The sequence below is a fragment of the Brassica rapa genome, chromosome A08 (genome assembly GCF_000309985.2).
Source record: "Brassica rapa cultivar Chiifu-401-42 chromosome A08, CAAS_Brap_v3.01, whole genome shotgun sequence".
Taxonomy (NCBI): domain Eukaryota; kingdom Viridiplantae; phylum Streptophyta; class Magnoliopsida; order Brassicales; family Brassicaceae; genus Brassica; species Brassica rapa.
In genome coordinates, this window is record NC_024802.2 from 6,015,556 (window position 1) to 6,035,425 (window position 19,870).

At 34.0% G+C, this 19,870-nt stretch overlaps 2 protein-coding genes across 8 annotated transcripts; one reads left to right on the top strand and one right to left on the bottom strand.

Moving 5' to 3' along the window:
• Nucleotides 1–8,064: 8,064 nt before the first annotated feature.
• LOC103833378 lies at nucleotides 8,065–9,063 on the bottom strand. Its single transcript, XM_009109464.1, has one exon. It carries the CDS (start codon nucleotides 9,061–9,063, stop codon nucleotides 8,065–8,067), a length of 999 nt encoding a protein of 332 aa, XP_009107712.1.
• Nucleotides 9,064–12,128: 3,065 nt separating this feature from the next.
• Nucleotides 12,129–19,423, top strand: LOC103833313 (serine carboxypeptidase-like 44). Of its 7 annotated transcripts, none has more exons than XM_009109405.2 (12): nucleotides 12,129–12,371; nucleotides 12,473–12,538; nucleotides 15,928–16,002; nucleotides 16,087–16,251; nucleotides 16,523–16,630; nucleotides 16,703–16,795; nucleotides 16,900–17,081; nucleotides 17,175–17,453; nucleotides 18,175–18,308; nucleotides 18,405–18,497; nucleotides 18,586–18,703; nucleotides 19,084–19,423. In XM_009109405.2, exons 3-12 carry the CDS (start codon nucleotides 15,993–15,995, stop codon nucleotides 19,249–19,251), a joined length of 1,350 nt encoding a protein of 449 aa, XP_009107653.1. In that variant the 5' UTR covers nucleotides 12,129–12,371; nucleotides 12,473–12,538; nucleotides 15,928–15,992; the 3' UTR covers nucleotides 19,252–19,423. The 7 variants fall into 7 exon arrangements, with proteins under 7 accessions (XP_009107653.1, XP_033133387.1, XP_009107648.1 ...); XM_033277496.1 differs by having other exon boundaries at nucleotides 12,473–12,533; XM_009109400.2 differs by having other exon boundaries at nucleotides 15,928–16,251.
• Nucleotides 19,424–19,870: the final 447 nt, after the last annotated feature.

Below are 19,870 nucleotides of genomic sequence, written 5' to 3' on the forward strand. Positions count from 1 at the left end.
GCCCATTCGGGCTCATCTACGATGTGTTAAGCATATCCGGAAGCTTCGGGAGGATGCAGCTGCTTGTCTACCTCCTTAAGCAGCTAGACATTTGTTACTCCTTTACTGGAGAATCCTCCAAGCAGCTCTTGCTTATGTCCTATTGGTTGAATTGGTGGCTGGCCACAAAACTTGTTTTAATTGGACAGATTTGTGGCTGCACACCAATCTCTCTCCAATTGGTTGCATGGGGCACCCAGGACACATCCTGCTTGCTATCCACGACCAAAACCCTCCCATGAGCTCATTCTCCAGCCTATAAATAGCAGACCATCCCCTTAGTTATTTCTCATACTTAGAACCCTAACCATAGTAGCTCAAAAAAAGTCGAAACCCTAAGGTAAAATGTTTTTGTCTTTAGCTTTCTTTTTATTTAAATTTTGTTTTTATTTTTTTAGTTAGAACTTGGATAGCCTTTCTTACCCTACCCTTCCTATATTTAGATTTCTAAAGTTCTAGAGCTTTCCGATAAAAGTTTAAAGTGAAGCCGACCACGAGATAGAAGCGTTTCCAGTCCAAAACTTTCATCTAAGTGTTGAGGTGAGTCTCGGTTATGGGTTATGATTGTTGTGTGTGCGACTAGCGCCTGCAAAACAAGAGTATTGGTTGATGCATTGCTAGGTTGCGCGTTTAGATTTATAATGATATGATAATGATTGATGTTTGTGAAAGATATTGAGTTATATCGTCGGGCTTCGGCTCGAGGGGTATAACATGATTGTGATACATTGATGTTGTGTTGCATATACTTATGTCATTGCATTATATTGTTTGGGCCTCAGCTCAGATAATATAACATGTTTGATCATATCTTAACGGGGAAACCCGTAAATCCACGGACTTGATCCGTGAGAGTCCGACACTCGGGTGGAGTGTTGTGAGAGTCATTGGTATCCACTCGAGGCCCGTGCCTTGTCCGGAGCCTTACCAAAATTAGTTCCGGGCAGGACGCGAAGACACGTGTGATAGGGTTAGCTACCCTCAACCGTGTAGCTGCATGACGATGCGGCAAGTGTGTTATCCGGGCCATCGGCTTTTTAGACTTTGTGTTTAGAGTCAATGGACGCAAGAAGGGATGTGTTATGGACTTCGTATCGAGATAGGAACCAATGGCGAGAGGCAGTCCTCGATGATCGATAATGATCTAACCACTCGTGAAGAGTGGATGCTTGTTTACATGATTGCTCTATTTTTGCATTGAATATTTCTTAATATAATTGATCCTTGTTGCTTAATGTTTGATGCATAATGGGGGGATAAATAATTGTTAGGAAACCCGACTCACTGAGCAAAATAGTTGCTCATTAGACTCTTTGTTTTGCAGGTAACCCGTAGTAGTAGGTTCCATTTGGGATCGGAGGAGCACAAAGCTGTAGGTGTAGATTTGCTACCTTTTGCAAACATGTACGTTTTGTAATATGTAAGATATGGTTTTGAACTTCGGCCGAGCATGTATAAAGTTTTGATGTGGTTGAACTTAAAGTATATGAATAAGAAAAGGTTTGTGAAATGCTTGGATTCCATATGATACTAGTCCTAGTCCGGGACGAACTAACTAACGGTTTCAAACTCGGGTTGCAAAGCCTTAACTTGGAATCGTTAGGAAACCCGTTCTTGGACATATGATCTTAGGATTTCGGATCTGATCTGGGAACCTCGGATCAAATGTTCGGGCACGTGGTAGTAGTATCTTCGATCTGGTTAGAGTTCTTTAGTTCGTCGTGCATGTTCTTGTTTGATTGGTGCATGGCAAACTAATTAACTTTTATTTATTCCGGATCGGGGGTGTTACAATGATTGTTTAGAAAACATCTAACTTCGTATCCATTTTCTTCTTTCTTTTGCAGAGACCAACATCCTTCCTCCGTTTCCCAAGGATCTACTCATCGTCAGATACATTCTCCGAGGTGGACCATACTTTTGGGGCCACTTTCCCCCGGAACGAGTTCGTCATGCAGTGGCTTACAATTGCTCCTGACTTCAGCCTGATTTTCCGTTTGAAGGGGAGTCGGAAACGGATATGAAGGAGTTTGTTCCCTATGACATTGACATTCCTTGTGAAAGGGAGAGGTCAAGATCTCATAAGAACAAGCAGATGGATGTGGAAGACTGACAATGGTGTTGTCAATGGGCTGGAGTATCCGTCGGATGAGTTATTCCGTAACTTCCTTGATGGCCAGGCCAGCGGGAGTGGCGCTGATCAAACTGATCCGCCAGGATTCAACGACTTCGCTCTCGATCTCAACAGCTTTTTCAACTTCGGGATGCCCTCGAATGTAGGTGATTCCGTTTAGTTGAAGGTGTATAGGATGTGCAATGGAGTTAGTTTTTGTCTTCGTAAATTTTTTAGCGTTATATATATATATCTTTAAAGACTTTGTTAACTCCGAAAATATTTTGTAGGGACTTCACCTTGTAACCGAAGCTCTTAAGGCGAGTTGTACGGAAGCGCGTACGGCCTTGTTCAAGGCCGAGGTGGCAGAGATATGATGCGCCCATTGGCCCGTTCTAGCACTTCATACTGATATGATGCACCCATTGGCCCGTTCTAGCACGGTATGCCATGCGGTCATGATAGTCACTTATACCATGACTCGGAATGACATGATGAGATTGTATGTGGTTAAAGTCAGGAAACTCGAGAAGGCGGACACTAGGGTCCTGGTATCGATGACTTGGACTCTAGAGACAACAGTCGGTGACAGGAGATGACGGAGGCGGGTGTTCTGCAGTGGAGCAAGTTGACGGCGTAAAGGAGGCAGGCGGGATTTTGTTTTGACAGTAAGTTCATTTAGTCTCCTTGTTTCTTTATCCCACGAGGTTTTTTCCTTTAATAAGAAATAGAATGGGAACTAATTAGGTTTCTCTTTCTAAAATCTCTAGCAAATGGATTTTTTTTAGACTCAACCTAAGATGTTACAGTAGAATTGAAGTTGTGTTTCTCTTCATTAAATAGGTGAAAAATCATTGTGAGAATAGAAATAAAATTTATCTTAAATATAATAAAATAGTATTAAAAAGTATTTTTTTCAAATATAACATAATATATAGCCGTTTATTAGTGTTAATTTACTGTTGAAATCATTTTGAAAATTATGTTTTTTTCTTTTAAATGCACAAAACTAAAATTAAAGCTAACTAAATTACATATTATTTCTTTGGATTATTACGCATCGCTTGAACAAAATATCTTTATGTACTCAAAATAAATTTTGTAATCTTAAGATTTACAATAGTTTTGGTAAAAGAACAAGTATATTAGTAAGTGAAATATATCATGAATAGATATAATTAGTTGTTTTCTTTCCGATCAAATACTGTGATAATGGGCAAAACAAAAAAATCTAAGTTTTAATACTATCATGATTTTTGTTTTAATCATTCACGACTGGCTGGATTAAGATTTTGGGGGATTGAAAGATATCTTAAAAATCTGAGTAAATTTTTTTTCATTATTGGGATCTATTCTTATGCAAAAATTTTGTAAAAGTTTTTGGAGATCAAGGCAAATTTTTCATTGGACTGCCTGGATCCTACCATGTTTGTGAGTGTAAGAATTTGTAGTGAATCATAGGATTATTTACTTGAAAACCTAAAGTATTGATTTTATTAATGAAAATGGTAGAGTTAGTGAAAAAACTGCATATACCCAATTTTTGTGTCATCACCGTGAAGATGTGGTTAAAATAGTTGATATATTTTTAAAACCAAACCTTGTTATCAACTTTTTAGTGACTTGGCTGCATATCAGAATAGTCTTTTTATACTACTTTTATGCTAATGACTGTTTTGGAGGTGGTGCTTTTATTTATTGTATGTTTTCTTTTCCAACCATTTGTTTTGTTTATTAATTTTGTTTGTTTTTTTTATATGACCCTTTTCTATAGAATATTTCATTTTAATTTTCTGGTTATAACAGTTCGGGCAGAAATTTAAAAAGTTTGTATCGAGATCTTAACGGTGGTCAAATATATCCTGATCAGATGACATATGTATCGAATTAGGACGGGTATCCTTTTCAGAACAACGAAACCGACTTTAGTTGAAGTCAAAAGCGAGTCTGCCCTAGTTTTTTTTCTTCTTAAAACTTTTTTTCTCGCTCTCATCTTTCTAACAAATTTTGAGTTGATTACACTAAAAAATATTTTTTGATTTTTTATTATACCTAAAAACATATTTTACATATGACATAACAGACTGTGGACGATTTTGCCTTTAATAGAAATGACACTTGTGGATGAGTTATTTGTAGACGAGTGATGAGTAATGTGTAGATATGTGATGTTAATGTGTTTATATTAGATGACATGGACAAACTCTATGTTTTGATTCCATAAAACTATACAACAATACGTGGACATAGATTCATGTTACTAAAATTATATCATAGAACGTGGACACAGACTCTATTATTTTCAATACAAACACTTGGTTTCTTCAGCTCAGTTGATAAATTATTTGCAATTAAACTTAAATCAATATGAGAAAGAGATGATATAGTGAGTATGAGCGGAGAGAAAAATCGAAGAAGCTTTACTTTTTGTCGGAGAGTAATAGATCTTGCATGTCAGAGATTTCTGATCTAAGAAATTTGCGCTTTGTCATGATGTGGATGGATGTAATTTTGATAAGAGTTGAATTTAGATCCCGAGATAATGAATGGAATCGAAGGAATATTGTCCATATCCACAACTAGTTTATAATTCTGTTAAGATGTTTATGTCCACAACTAATTTATAATTCTGTTATCCACGCTTTGGTGTCCACGTCCACATTTTGTTTAAACATTAATATATATATATATAATATATATATGAACATGGATCCTAAAAGATAGAGAATTTTATATATAGTTTATTATGACAATTATTTTTGTTTAATATATTTTATAACTTGAGATAAAAAGTAAATAAATACATAAAGTAGAATAATAAAAAATAATAAAATGAAATAACAAGACATAACATAATTTGGCATATTCATTTGCTATGATGATGAAATTCCTTATCTTTTTTTGTTATAAATTTACTTGATTAAAAATTTTTAAAAAAATTTCTTCTTTGGTCTCTCTTGACTCTTTGTGATTTGCAAATATGAACCCAAAGTACAGAAATACCAGAACGGGTTCTACACCTTTACCCGGATATTTGCAATTGAACGGGTATTAAACTAACCTTTGACTTTCTACATAAACAGGTTCGTTTTGCAATTGACCGGATTATGTAAAAATTTGACTTTCTATTGAAGACTTACACGGAATTGTTCCGTCAAAAGACTTTCCTGTAAGTCTTTCCAACTTTCAGGGGAAGTATTCTAACTGCCGGTCTCAAGTTACTTTTGTAATTTAAAAAAAAATATAAATATTTAATTTTAACTAGACGACTTACGTGTAAGTCTTCTACGAGAAGACTTACACGGAAATCTTCCAAAATTTTATTCCGAGACTATGTTCAAACCTTGGTTATCACGGAAGACTTTCGTGTAAGACGTCTGCAAGAAGACTTACATATAAGTCTTTTAGTTAAAACTAAATATTTAAAAAAAAATTTAAATTGCAAAAGTAACCTGAGACGACTTACATGAAAATTTTCTAAAAAAATAAAAAATTTAAGTTTTATTCTTCTGGTGGAAGACTTCCATGTAAGTCTTCTAGAAAATGTCAAATTTCTGACACAATTCGGCCAGTTGCAAAACTAACTTGTTTATCCTAGAAAACTTGTGTTTTTTTCGATATTTTTTCAAAAACAAAAATAAGCCAATATTTACAAAGAAAATTTTCATAAAAATCTTCTATTGAGTATTCTCTGGAACTCTTCCTTTGTAAAATTATCATTGCAAAAATGACCCATACTGAAGGTTGTTATAGGTTGCAAAAATGACCCACAAATGACTTAGACTTCTCTGGAAGTCTTCCTCTCAAAATTTGTAATTGGTTTTATTTTTTTCATCCAGGTTGTGTTGTTTCAGATTTCAAACAAATATTTGTTATGTTCAGTCTGTCATCCATATTTCCTGTCCCGAAAGTATTCACCCTATCGAGTATGTACGTAATGCCATGAATGTTAAAAATAAAGTTGTTATTCAATCTGAATCCAGAGCTTTTTCTATGTACATCATGAATATGATTTTAAATTTATTTTCTTAGTTTCATTGCCATTTTCTCCATTTCTATAGAATAAGAGGATGTGAATTAATTATCAAAATAAATCATTGCCATTTTCTCCATTTCTGTCTCATTTTAATAGCTTATTGTCTTATATGATAATTATTTTTATTACTATTACTTTGTTAAATTTTTTAAAATAATTTATTTTTAAAAAAGTTTATTACAAATACAAATTTTCTGCTTACTATTTTTTTATTGTTGATCAGAATGCAAATATATCAATTAAAATTTTGAAATAAAAATAACAATTTAAAATAAATTTATTAATACATTTTCATTAATTTTTCATGAATATTTTTTAGTTAATTTATTTTTAAAATTCTACTAAATCCAGCTTTAATTATTTTTTTCAATATTCATTTTAAAGAAAACAAAATTCAAGGATGTTAGAGTATGAACACTGGAAAAAATCAAAATGAATTTCTCATAATCTAATATTATTATAATTTAAAACTCAATACACAAATTTAAAATAGAAATTTAGACCATTAAAAGTTCAACATTCAAATGAATCTCTAAAAAAAATTGTTAGTCTTTCATATGAGAGATTGTCTCTCTCTTTTATATCTTTTAATCTTTCTCTTTTTTTATTATATAAATGTTAAGAGCTTTGCTAAAAATAAAATTTGAGAAAAATAGAAATAAAATTTGAGAAAAATAGAAAAAAAAAAGAAAATGTCTTTTAAAGATATTAAAAATAAAGATAGTTTTCTTACAAGTGGTAGTTTCCTAATTTAACAAACAAAGAAAATAACACATTTTTATTTTTATTTTTATTTTTACAGGCCTAATTATGCAATTAAATTATTATTATAGTTTTATGCATTTAATAAATAGTTAATAATAATTTATATAGCTATGTTTACAGTAAAATATTTATATTATTTAAATTTATTAAAATTGTTTTAATAATTTTAGTTTTAATATTTTGAAGATAAAGATATTTAAAATATATTAAACAATTTATAAAAGATTTCTTTGATTTGTTTTGATTATTTAGTTATTCGTTAGGTATTTTTCGGTCGCGTGTTGGAATTTCAAACATATGATCACAAATGTTTCTCTTAGAGATTGCAGTTCAGACGGAGGTAATCAATCAAATTTTTTGAAAATATAAAATATTGGTGTATTGATATAGAATAAATAGTATGCTGAATTCTTACCGGCAGTTTTAGACAAATGTAGTTCGACCTCGACGGAGATCGGCTTAAAAGATTACATAGAATTTTTTTTATATTTTACATAGAAGAAATATAGTTAAAGCTCCGTTGGAAAACACAAATTGTAGACAAGATAATTCTAGAAACTTATGTAATATTAAAGCTCCATTGGAAAATACAATTTTTAGATAAGATAATACTAGAAACCCATGTGGACGTGTTTTGTATATTGTTTTCGTTTGGCTTTAATATGCATGTTCATGTTGTCATGTTGATAAGATACTTGGCTTTTCAGCCATTACAACAAGAACGTTGGCTTTTCACCCTTTTTCTATACTCTTTTTATAGAGTTATTTCGCTTTTATGCATCGTTTTGAAGGGACATTGTAAAATCAGTAACTTTGAAAAATAAATTTGTGTGAATAGTTCCATTATTTTAAAATACCAGCGTTACCCTTCAAACTGACAAGATAATGGCAATGAAACGAAATGGTAGGTTAACAGCACGGCTTCAAATGAGAGAAATGACAAACTAATAGCAATGATCTTTCGTTTAATAGTAACTTTTTCTATGTGGTGTGCAAACAACTTACACACCACATTCAACATAAGGTTGCTATTTATCCTTTTCTATGTCGTGTGTAAACCGTTTTATCTTTTTTTTTTGTGAAACAGTTTCATTTAATAAGTTTAAAAAACTTAAGACATTATATAGAGAGCTTGTTTGGCTACTGAGTCAGCTCTATCATTGTATTCTGTAGGGATAAACTTAAACTGGATAGCATTAAAAGCATTAGATAGGAGGTAAATATGATTAAGGAGGCCGGCGATCTCCAACTTCCTCCCTCTTGTATTCAATAGCTTGATTAGAATCTGTGAATCCGAGAGAATCAGTAGAGAGGTGATCCCTTTGTCGATAGCAGAGGTCATTGCTCTTCTCATAGCCAAGGTTTCCGCGAAGAGGGGCGACTTTACAAAGATTGCAGTCACTGAATAAGATGATGATGACGACGTTGTATCATCGATGATCCAGCCAAGTCCAGCGCAGCCTATGGAGGCATTCCAAGCAGCATCTGTATACATGCAAGGGACGTCGGTACTCGGAGGAGGATCCTGGTTGATGCTAGGCGGTCTCAGCTTTGGATTTATCGGGGAGATCTGAGCGAGAGACCATTCTCTAGCCTCTCGAATTGCTTTTGATAGGGTTTCTTCAGGGGAGAAATCACGCTTCTGGAAGGTCAATTGATTTCTAACGATCCATAAATTCCAGCAAATTGAGGCTGTAAGCGTACCTGGTCCCAGTCCCACCAGAGGAAGCGATGGGATTCTTCTTATGATCTTCATTTCCGCGCTTGTATTTTTGACGCGATCCACATCAATTGATGTAGCCAGCGGGGCCAGCTTCCAAACCTTTCTCGAGTATGGGCAAGTGAAGAGCAAGTGGGAAACTGTTTCCTCCTCATTGCAGCGAGAGCATCTAATCGAGAGAGGTATGTTCCTAACAGCAAATTGTTCCCCCACTGGGAGGGCGTCTTGGAGAGCATTCCACAGAAATACCTTTATTTTCTCAGATGTTTTAATATCCCACACGTTTGCTGACCAGTCGATCGATATTGTAGGGTTCTCTGCTTCCTCAAAAAGCAGGAGTTCGAATTGGGCTTTGTAGCCCGATTTTGCTGAGTAATCCCCCGTGGCCATCTTGAGAACCGTTTTATCTTCATAGTCACCTGTTGTATGTATTTGTGAGTAGGCGCATAAAAAATTAGAAAAAATCTATTGTCTGAGATTTAAAAATCCTATGGGTTATTGGAGACAGAAAGATAAAAAAGAAAGATTTAAACAAAGATGATTTGAGCGACAATGGTGTCCTCATGAGTTATTAGAGATAGATAGAGAGATAATGTCTTCATCTCATCAAATATGCTCAATACTCTCTATAATGGGCACTTGCACATGAAATGGTAAAAGTAAACGGCGAATATAAATCTCAGGTATATCCATCCCAATACTATGATAAATGAGCTCAGTCCTCTTAATGAGCCCATGTCAACAGATTGTTTGGATGGCAAATGTAAACAGCAAAAAGAAAGCGAGAAATCATCTCGAATCTCTCTATCGCGTATATCCGCGATCAAATCCCTAATTTTAACCACCCTAGCATTTTGAAAGAAAGTCGTAAAAAAGAAGAAGCTTTTCGGATATCGTCGACTGTCTCCCAGAGTTCTTTCGTAATAATAGGTAAGCAGCAAAGATCAACAATTTCAAAAAATAAGCAATGCACAAATTAAGCATTCAAGTAAACCATGCATCAACCTTTCAAAGGTGCTTAGTACCTCTTGATTATCGAGGTTTATCCCTTTCCACTAGTAATTCCTCTCCGTGAATCACATCCATAACAGCATTAAATCAATTAAACACTCCTACACCATCGTGTAGTACCCATCTGGGTTATTATAACGGCTAGCGCTTGGTTCCTGCTAAAGAAAAGGTCTCATCCATATCATCAAAGAGATGATACTGTGACTACCACGACATTCCTCCTCGAATGTCAGAACCTCATGGATTCCAAAGTAGAATCCATGGCCATAAGGGTCACCTACTCGATAAACCCTTCCATTCTCATATAGTTCACCTATCCTACCCAGTGAACCCGTTACAATACCTGTGTACAAACGTTATACCTACACATAAATGTCATACATGCACATGCATGTTATACCCTCTGAACGTTTCGTTGTCATATCCAAATTGAGGGAAATGTTTCTCCTTGGCCGAAACCTTTCTTTCACAGACCTAAACATTTCAAAAAATAATTCTAAGGTCATCCTACCCTAATATTTTAAATCGATTTTTTTTTTCAGATTACTAGAACGATCTAGACCGAACCGCGAGCGTTTCTGACATGCTACCTTTTACGAATAATCGCCTAGTATCATTATTTTTTACAAACCATAAATTCAACCCGAAGCACTTCTCAAGAATCTTAACATCACTTGGCCTTACTACATACCATGCTATCCGGTTATTCTCTCGACATCACTTGTGGTCTTTCAAAAGTGATGGCCAAGCTATTTGAAATCATTTTTTCCAAGCTATTAAAGAAGCAGTTTCTTGACCAATGCAACTTATGATCTGATAGAGTCAATATGTGGTCCGGCAACAATAAATTTTCTAAGTCCTTTTTCCTTTACACTTTGACTTCTCATTCTCGGACACTTCAATTTTTTTTTTGGCTTTCCGATGCTACTTGAATTTTATGAAACCTTTAATACTCTTCAGACCATTCGACTTAATGCAGTATTTCTTTGGGTCAAACTCATTCCAATGTGTTATCCATCTTTATTTCACCTATTAGAACTTAGGTCGCTTATTAAAAGCAATTGGCTCAAATTTCCTTATTCGGCCATCCTTCTATAATTTATGTGGCCATACATCGACCATCTTCCACTCGACCATTCTTTGGTTTCGTCCACATCGTTGTTCTTATTGAGAATTATTACACAACCAGTCTCAATTCTCCGGCCACCCTGGAAAGACAAAGATGTATCAAGATTTAAAGAGGTATTAACATTGGGATAGGATTAAAAAGGATGTTTCCACTTGGCTCTCCCAATGCAAAACTTGCCAATTGGTGGAGGCCGGACACGGGGTTCCTAGCAGACTTCTACAAGGGTTACCCATACCCTAGTGGAAGTGGGACATGATAACCATGGATTTCGTAACATGACTACCTAGAACTACTGGAAAGAGGGACACCATATGGGTTATAGACGACTGCCTCAGAAAAACGGCCCACTTCGCCCTATAAGAAAAGTCGATTGGGCCAAGACGCTTACACAGTATTACATGGACATGATAGTAAGGTTACATGGAGTTCCAGTGAGATAGTGTTTGACAACAATCCAAACTTTACCTTGAAATTATGTCAAGCTTTCTAGAATGTCTTGGAAAGAAGACATCACTTCAGTACGGGTTACCACCCCTGGACTGATGAAAAATAAAAAGGACTATTCAGACCTTTGAAAATATGCTACAGGTGTGTATGTTAGACTGGGGAGGAAAGTGGGGCATTGAGTACTTTTCCCTAGTAAAATTCGCCTACAAAAACAGATACCATACAAGTTTCGAGATGTATCTCTATAAGGTATTATATGGGCGGTCATGCCATACTACCCTAAGTTGGAACAAAAAGGGGGAGAGACGCGAGCTCGAGTCAGGACTGAACAAAGAACCGGTTAAACAAGTGTAACGTTTCAAGGAAAGGTTGAAGGAGCCCCACAACCGTCAAAAGAGTTATGCCGACTGCATCAAAAGAAATTGAAATTCTTTATAGAGGACGAAGAGTACTTAAGAATGAAGCCGATTTTCACAAAAAAATTCATGTATTGGTCTTGCGTAGGGTTGTCCGTTAATCTGAACTGATCCTACCTCAGACAACTGCAGATGTACATCGCAATTTGTTTGTGGTCAGTACGCATGTATGAGTTGTAGCCACAAGGAAGCAGAGTCAACGGGAAAATTGTGGATGGTGTTCGTATGTTAGGAAAGAGATGGGCTCCATGAGGACATATGGGCATCTGAGGCTCAGCTAAGGGACAGCCACCCAGGGATGTTTGTGAATAAATAATGGACACATGACGGATAACCGAATTCAAAGACAAGTTCTCATTTACTGGAGAATAACTGTAACATCCCGGGCTCAGCCCAAGAGGAAGCCCGTTTGTTGGAGGCCTAAGAGGGGGAAACCTTATGTAATTCCCCTTACATTCCCTATAAAAGGAGAAGCCCTCTTAGGATAAAGAGACAAGAAGAGACCTAGTGTATGTCTACAAAAGCGAAGCCTCGCATGCCTCCTCCACGCCGTCAACTTGCTCCGCGTCTGACCACCTGCCTACGTCGTCTCTCGTTGCTGTCTGCCATCTTATGAGTCCAATTCATCGATCCCAAAAACTCTATACAGTCTCCTCGGGTCCGCTGCTGTAACCACATACAGTCTCATCCATAAGGTAAGGCTTCGATCCTAGTCTATTCCTTTTTACTTCTCATTGGGAATGACAAATCTGAAATCTAAACGCTTTTCTTGTCTCTTATGTGTTGGAGAATACAGATCTGAAGTTGTTACTGTCTCCTCTTCATTATCTAGATCAAGATATAAGCCAACAAACAAGGTAAGGTGAGGATCTGGTTGTGAACTTCTCTTATGTCGTGTAAGCCAATGGGGCGCAAAGCCTTTATTAATATTGTGTAGGTATAGATGTGAATGATTTGATGTGTGCTTGATCTAGGCTGATTGTTATGTTGTAATGAAAATGCACTTAAATTTGATAGGTTGCTTAATGGAAACCGGTTGTGTGATAAAATGATAAATGATGTAACGATGAGTTGATGATAAGAAATGAAAAATTAATGAGTCATGTTGTATGATGTGATGTTAAGACACCCACAACAGATGGCGTCTTGAAAGAGAGAATGAGTTAAGAATGAGATAATGACGGGCGCTGTTAGATAGAATCATGCTAATTGTGACGTAAGTGACTATCATAATCATATAGCAGACATTATCAGAAGTGGCCGATGGACCACGAGTGGATAGTTACATAGGAAATTGGGCGACATTAACCTATCATGGGGTACCTGTGGGATTGGCCGACACGAGGTTAACGTCTGTGAGCGAGTCCTAGATCTTAGAGATCTACATTGTTTGTTGCATATAAGCATGTTAGATTCTATTAACCGATGATTGTTCTATTTGTTTACTTGTCATGAGTTGAATATAGAAATAAACTTTTTTGACAAAAAAATAAATAAATAAATAAACTTTAAGTTCTTCACTTCAACCCATTGCTCAAGTTGCTCATAGCGTAGAACATATAACTAGCCATACTGTATGGAAGCACTAAACGGAAACTATCTTCACTTCATCCTATTTCCACAAGTTGCTCATTACGTAGAATATATAATTAGCCATACTGTATGGAAGCGCTAAACTGAAACTATATTAAAACTATTTTTCTTAATATTTTTAATGAGAATTCTACTTTCATTTAAGAATCATACGAATTTATTCGACTAAGACAAAATGAAATATTACTTTTGTTTGGCATTAGAAAACAAAAAGGTATATTATGGAAAATAGTTGGAGACATTAACAAATAACTTTAAACAACGAAAAATAATATAGTAATATTGGGAATTATCAAGAAAGCCTTTAAAAAAATAAAAGATATATATATATATATATATATATATATATATATATATATATATATATATATAATATTTCATTTTGGCATTTAGAAAATAGTTGGAGACATTTTTTTTTGTCAACAATATAGTAATGTTGACAAAAAATAATATAGTAATGTTGGGAATTATCTAGAAAGCCTTTAAAAATAAAGATATATATATAGGAATTACTTCGAATAGTAAATCTATTCCATCTCTGCCATATTACGAATTACTTTGAATAGTCACTGACCGCATAAACAACACATCCGAAATCATTGCAGTTGCAACTAGGGTGTCTCCAGAGCGAACCCATGCCACTCATCCTCTGACACTTAGCCTCAAGCACCGAAGTTATCACCACTAAAACAGTTCCTTTTTATCGCAGAGCTGGTCCCATTGATAAGCACTCCTCTGTTATCCCTTACTATGTTTAACGCTGTCTGTATATCCTTGTACCATCTTATGTTTGAAATAGCAATGTAGTTAGGAAAAAGTAGTTAGGAAACATCACTACATAATTACTATTTGGTTTTATAAGAAAAAATTACTATTTCGTTTGACAAAGTGATTTATCGCATAAAATAATAACTTTTAGGTAGCAGAAAATAATACAACTGTACAAAAATGATTTCGAATAATTTTGTGTGTAATAAATGTTAATTTTCAAACTTAATTCAACCCTAATTTTAGAATAGCATCTTCATCAGTGCCAGATAGAATAATCACATGATAGCATCCCATATTTCAATTTAGGTGACAGCTCCCACACATATTGAAGGTTAATGTTTGCTTCATTGTTGAAATGGTTAATACAGTTCTCAACTTATTATATTGATATTTTAACAATAAAAAAATTCTTATATTGATATTAAAATTAATCTTCCGCCAAATTTTGAATATTCGGCTAACTAACTTTTAATTCAACCTACCCAAAATTGGCTGAGTTTTGATCTAATTGATTGCTACACAGCCTTCTTTCATTTTTTTTAAGTTTAGCCTTTATAATTAACAATATTAGTCAAATAGTTGACAAGACAGTAGAAGCATTAATCTGGTTCTAATAGACATTTGGTTTTCATTAGGCAGATTTTCATTAAACAAGGAACATCTCTCTCTCCTACTTTAAGTAATGTAATTCTTATTGTATTTAACCAAATAATAATTATATATTATTCTTTTATATGCATATGGTGGAACATAGAACATATCTTTCTTTTTAAATTATTAGTATTTATTTTTAAATTTCATTTTTTATGAATATTGAATATTAAAATTTGATATTCTAGTATATGAATATTCAAATGTTTTGAATCAAGTAGAAAGTAATAGTAAAGCTAATCAAATTCCAAGGATATTTTCTCCACACTAAAACTGACAATGAGTTATCAACCACACCTGTAAGTAATAACTTTGGATCTAACTGATTTTTCAAGTATCATCCATAAATGCAGTTTTTGCACTTGGTATCGATTGTTGGCGTTTTATAACAATTACAAAAATGCTATAAATCATTTAAACCATTCTAAACCTTTTAAAGTCAAAAGTTTGTTTGGGTGGATAAATAAAAATAAAAAAGATATAAATTTTAAATTATTAAAACTAAATATTTTAAATAAAAATATAAATTTAATTTAATTTATTTTATATAAATTTAAACAAAAAGATTCACTCTAATTTTCAAACATTAATATATGTATATATAAAGATATATACATATATAAAATAAACAAAATATTCTTTTAGAAGTTCTAATATAAATCTTCAAAACAATTTTAATAATCATTATATTTTTTCATAATAGTATGTTTTTATATTTTTATAATGTTGTAATGTTTAACATTTGTTATTTTTTATTAAACCAATGATGTATTTAATAATCAACCAGTCATAAATATCTCGTAACACACAATTTTTAATCGTTGTACCAACTGTCAGCGGGGGAACTAAAAATATTTTTTACCAGACTTAATATATAAATTTAATATTAAAACTTGACAATATATGATACTATAAAAAAAAATTCTAATAGGGACATATGAGAACAACTTAAATTAGTAGGGTCAAATACCAAAATTTACGAAAATATTAAAGAAATTTTTTTTAAATATACACTAAATTTTTTTTTTTCATAAAATTGAGTGGGGTCATATGACCCGACATACTTTTCTTTGCCTTAGTACAAATTGCTTAACAACACTAGAAACTATAAACATTCACATTCGCAAACTTCCACAACCGATGCGTATGAACTGGTCCTAAAAATCATGGATAATACGTAGTTGATAAGAATACTTTGGGCATATACATTATATATACAAGTTACATGTGCACTAGGCACAGAAACAAGAGCGGAAGTTAACACAGTCACAGAAGAGCGAGACCAGAAAAAGAAGAGAGAAATGGCCAGCGGTAAGTGGATGTTCTTTTATGTAGCAGTAATGGTGATGGTGCAATGGTTGGGGAATAATCATAATTTAGCTGAGGGATATCCAGAAGAAGATTTGGTCACGAAGCTGCCTGGGCAACCGGAAGTTGCATTCAGACAGTTCGCTGGCTATGTTGATGTCGACATCAAAGCTGGTCGGAGCCTCTTTTATTACTTTGTCGAAGCTGAGAAGCAACAACACACAAAACCTTTAACCCTTTGGCTCAATGGAGGTTTGCTTTGGTCATTATTTCTCTTGTTTCTCTTCTCTGTACTGTTTAGCACGCTTTTCTAGTTTTTCTTTAGAATTTGGTTGTTTAGAGAAAAACATAAACTTGTCGTAGTGTATAATAAATTAACAGTTTACTGTTTCCTCATTTTAATCCCCAATAAAATGTAAAAAAGAGTATTACATTTTGCTTAAAGTAATCAAACCATCCAAGTCTTTAAACTATTTGGGTCCAGATGCAATTAGGTTTGGTTAAAACTGAGGTATTGTTGCAGGGCCAGGGTGCTCTTCCATTGGGGGAGGAGCTTTTACAGAGTTGGGTCCATTTTACCCCGCTGGAGATGGTCGTGGCCTCCGCAGAAACTCCAAATCTTGGAACAAAGGTTTCTATCACTCTCTTTTAATATCTTTCAACAATGACAAAGTTTGTTAATATAATAAATGTTGGGATGTAGCCTCAAATCTGTTGTTTGTGGATTCACCGGCTGGAGTAGGATGGTCTTACTCGAACACAACTTCAGATTATACCACTGGCGATGAATCCACCGGTAATATATAATATTTCAAATAATTAAAATTATCGTTTTTATTATCGGTGCTTATTAATTCCTTTACAAAAAGACTTGTTATTAAATGGTGTTTTCAATATTAGCCAAGGATATGCTGGTGTTCTTGTTAAGATGGTTAGAAAAGTTTCCAGAATTCAGGACACGAAACCTCTTTCTCGCTGGTGAAAGCTACGCTGGACACTATATACCTCAACTAGCTGATGTAATACTTGAATACAACTCAAGACCCTCAAATAGATTCAAGTTCAAGCTGAAGGGTATTGCAGTAAGTAATAAGAACTATACAAACAAAATATGTTATTTTTCAAATCTCTGTTTTACAAGCTCTGTTTTTGAGAAATACATCTGTTTTGATCAGATCGGTAATCCGCTTCTGAAGCTTGACCGAGATGTTCCAGCCACGTATGAGTTCTTCTGGTCACACGGGATGATCTCTGATGAACTTGGCCTCACTATCATGAACCAATGCAACTTTGATGATTACACATTCTCAAGTTCACACAACATAAGCAAACCTTGTGAAGCCGCAATGAGTGAAGCAGGAACCATAATCACTCAGTACGTTAATTACTACGACGTGCTCCTTGATATCTGCTATCCGACCCTTGTCGAGCAAGAGCTCAGGCTCAAGAAAATGGTAAGAAAAAACCGAACAAATCCACTATGTTTAGGTTTTTTAGCATTTTTGTTTCTATATTATTTAGATTGAAAATTTCTGAACAAATCTACTATGTTTAGTATCTCGAATCTTTTTTCCTGCTGATTAAAACCCCTCGCGTAAATGTAAAAAACAACTATGTTTGAGTTTAGACTCGTTACTGTTTTGTCCAAAAGACTGTTTGAGTTTAGACTCGTTACTGTTTTGTCCAAAAGACTATGCTTACTTTTATTTTTTTGTAAAAGGAATATGTGTACTTTTAGTAATAGAAATAAGTTTTCCAAGACAAAATATTTTATGACTATATGATTATTTTTTTTTTCTTTGAATTTAAAAATATTACAGAATTTCTCATATATATATGCAGAAAATGTGTTCGTATCCCTGTAAATGTTTTTGGTCTACATACTGTAACAAAAATATGAAAATAGAAGAAAACTCTTTTTTTCATTTCGTTTTTTTTTTGCTAAAGTAATTTTTGAAGGCTGAAATTTTTATTTTATCTGAAAATAAATTTTATTATGCTTTTTTGAGAAAGTTTTTTTTTTGAATATGCTTATCAAAATTGCAAAAACAAGAGAAAGAGCAGGCATTTGAAAACGGATAGTTTTTGTTAATATCTCCAAGTGTAAATATTTTTTACTTACAAAAAATGCTATGAAGATGATTTAATGTAAAGATGCTATGAAAATGATTTTAGGGTACAAAAATAAGTGTTGGGGTGGACGTGTGCATGAGCTACGAAGAGCAGTTGTATCTGAGTCTTCCTGAGGTTCAACAGGCTCTTCATGCTAACCGAACAAATCTGCCATATTCATGGTCTATGTGCAGCGGGTAATGTTTAACTTCACGCATTTTGATCTCAATATTATCTCAATCTCCATCTCAGAATTTTATTTCTAACTCTGTGGTTATGTCTCACCTTCACAGCCTCTTGAACTACAGTGACACTGACGGGAACATGAACATACTTCCGATTCTTAAGAGAATCCTGACGAGGAAAATCCCTATTTGGGTCTTCAGGTAATGTGCACACACAATTTTTTCTTTCCATTCTTCGAGTTCTACCTAGTAAAACACACATTGTTCTTATTCAAATCGCAAATTGCAGTGGGGATGAAGATTCCGTGATTCCTCTTCTAGGTTCAAGGACTCTGGTAAAAGAATTAGCAGAGGATCTCAACTTCCACACTACAGTTCCCTATGGAGCTTGGTTCCACAAAGGACAGGTTTGCTCCACAGAAAATATGCTCTGCCCTCCTTAATTTTGAACATTCGTTTTTTCCTTGGTTCGATTTCTTTGTCTTTCGATTGTTGAAAGTAAACAAGGTTCCATTTGGTTGGGTGTTTTCGTATTAAAGGTAGGGAAAGTATGAAAATAAAAATAATTATGCAAGACTCATGTTGCATATTTTAGGTGTACAATTTTTTGTTTGTTTATGAATTCAGTTTTAATCGACTATGTTCAATTCGACTATACTAAATTTTGTTTTTATTTTGGCTTCCTTTATGTGATGTAAATTTCTTACGACAGTTGCATTATTAATGTTTGGATCGGTACTTACGTCTACCCCCACCCCCAATTGTAAACTTATTTGACGTGATGTAGGTTGGTGGATGGGTAATAGAGTATGGGGATATACTGACATTCGCAACTGTCAGAGGAGCTGCTCATATGGTGCCATACGCGCAGCCTTCACGAGCTTTGCATTTGTTCAGCAGCTTTGTGCTTGGCCGGAGATTGCCAAATAAATCACCTCCTCCTCTTCATGATTGAAAGGGGAAGGCTTTTCCTTTTTTTGTTTGGAGTTGGTCAAAATGGTGGTTTAAGTCTATGAACAATGCAGTGTATGTTTTGTTCTTTCTTTAAATGTACTAGTGGTTGGTCTGCGCTTCGCGCGGAAAAAATATTTATTTTCCAATAAGTTGATTAATATTTTTTTATATCATATCCTTTGTTTAGGATTGTATAATTCTATATTTTATTTTTATAGCAGCTGTGGATCTAGGTTAAAAAAAATTTCGGAAATCATAACATCTTTTTTTAAAAATAATTCTCCATTTATTTGGATAGAATAATCTAAAGGCTCTTGTTTATACATAAAATGATATTTATTCATTTTTGTTCTTGTATTTATTGTATTACTTTCAGTCTTGTTCCATTTTTTAACTATAATTTTTTAAAAATCTTGTTTGAATTAACTATTAAATTTTCATTATGATTTTGTATCAATATCTTATTAATTTCACTTAACTTGAGTTTCATGATTTAAAAAAAATATCTATCAGATTAATTGTTTTTATTTTAGTTTAGTTTTTTTTTTGAGAAAGGGCTTAGTTTTGTTGATCTTGGTTATAATGACCTTGTAAAAAGTACATCGCATATGAATAATTCT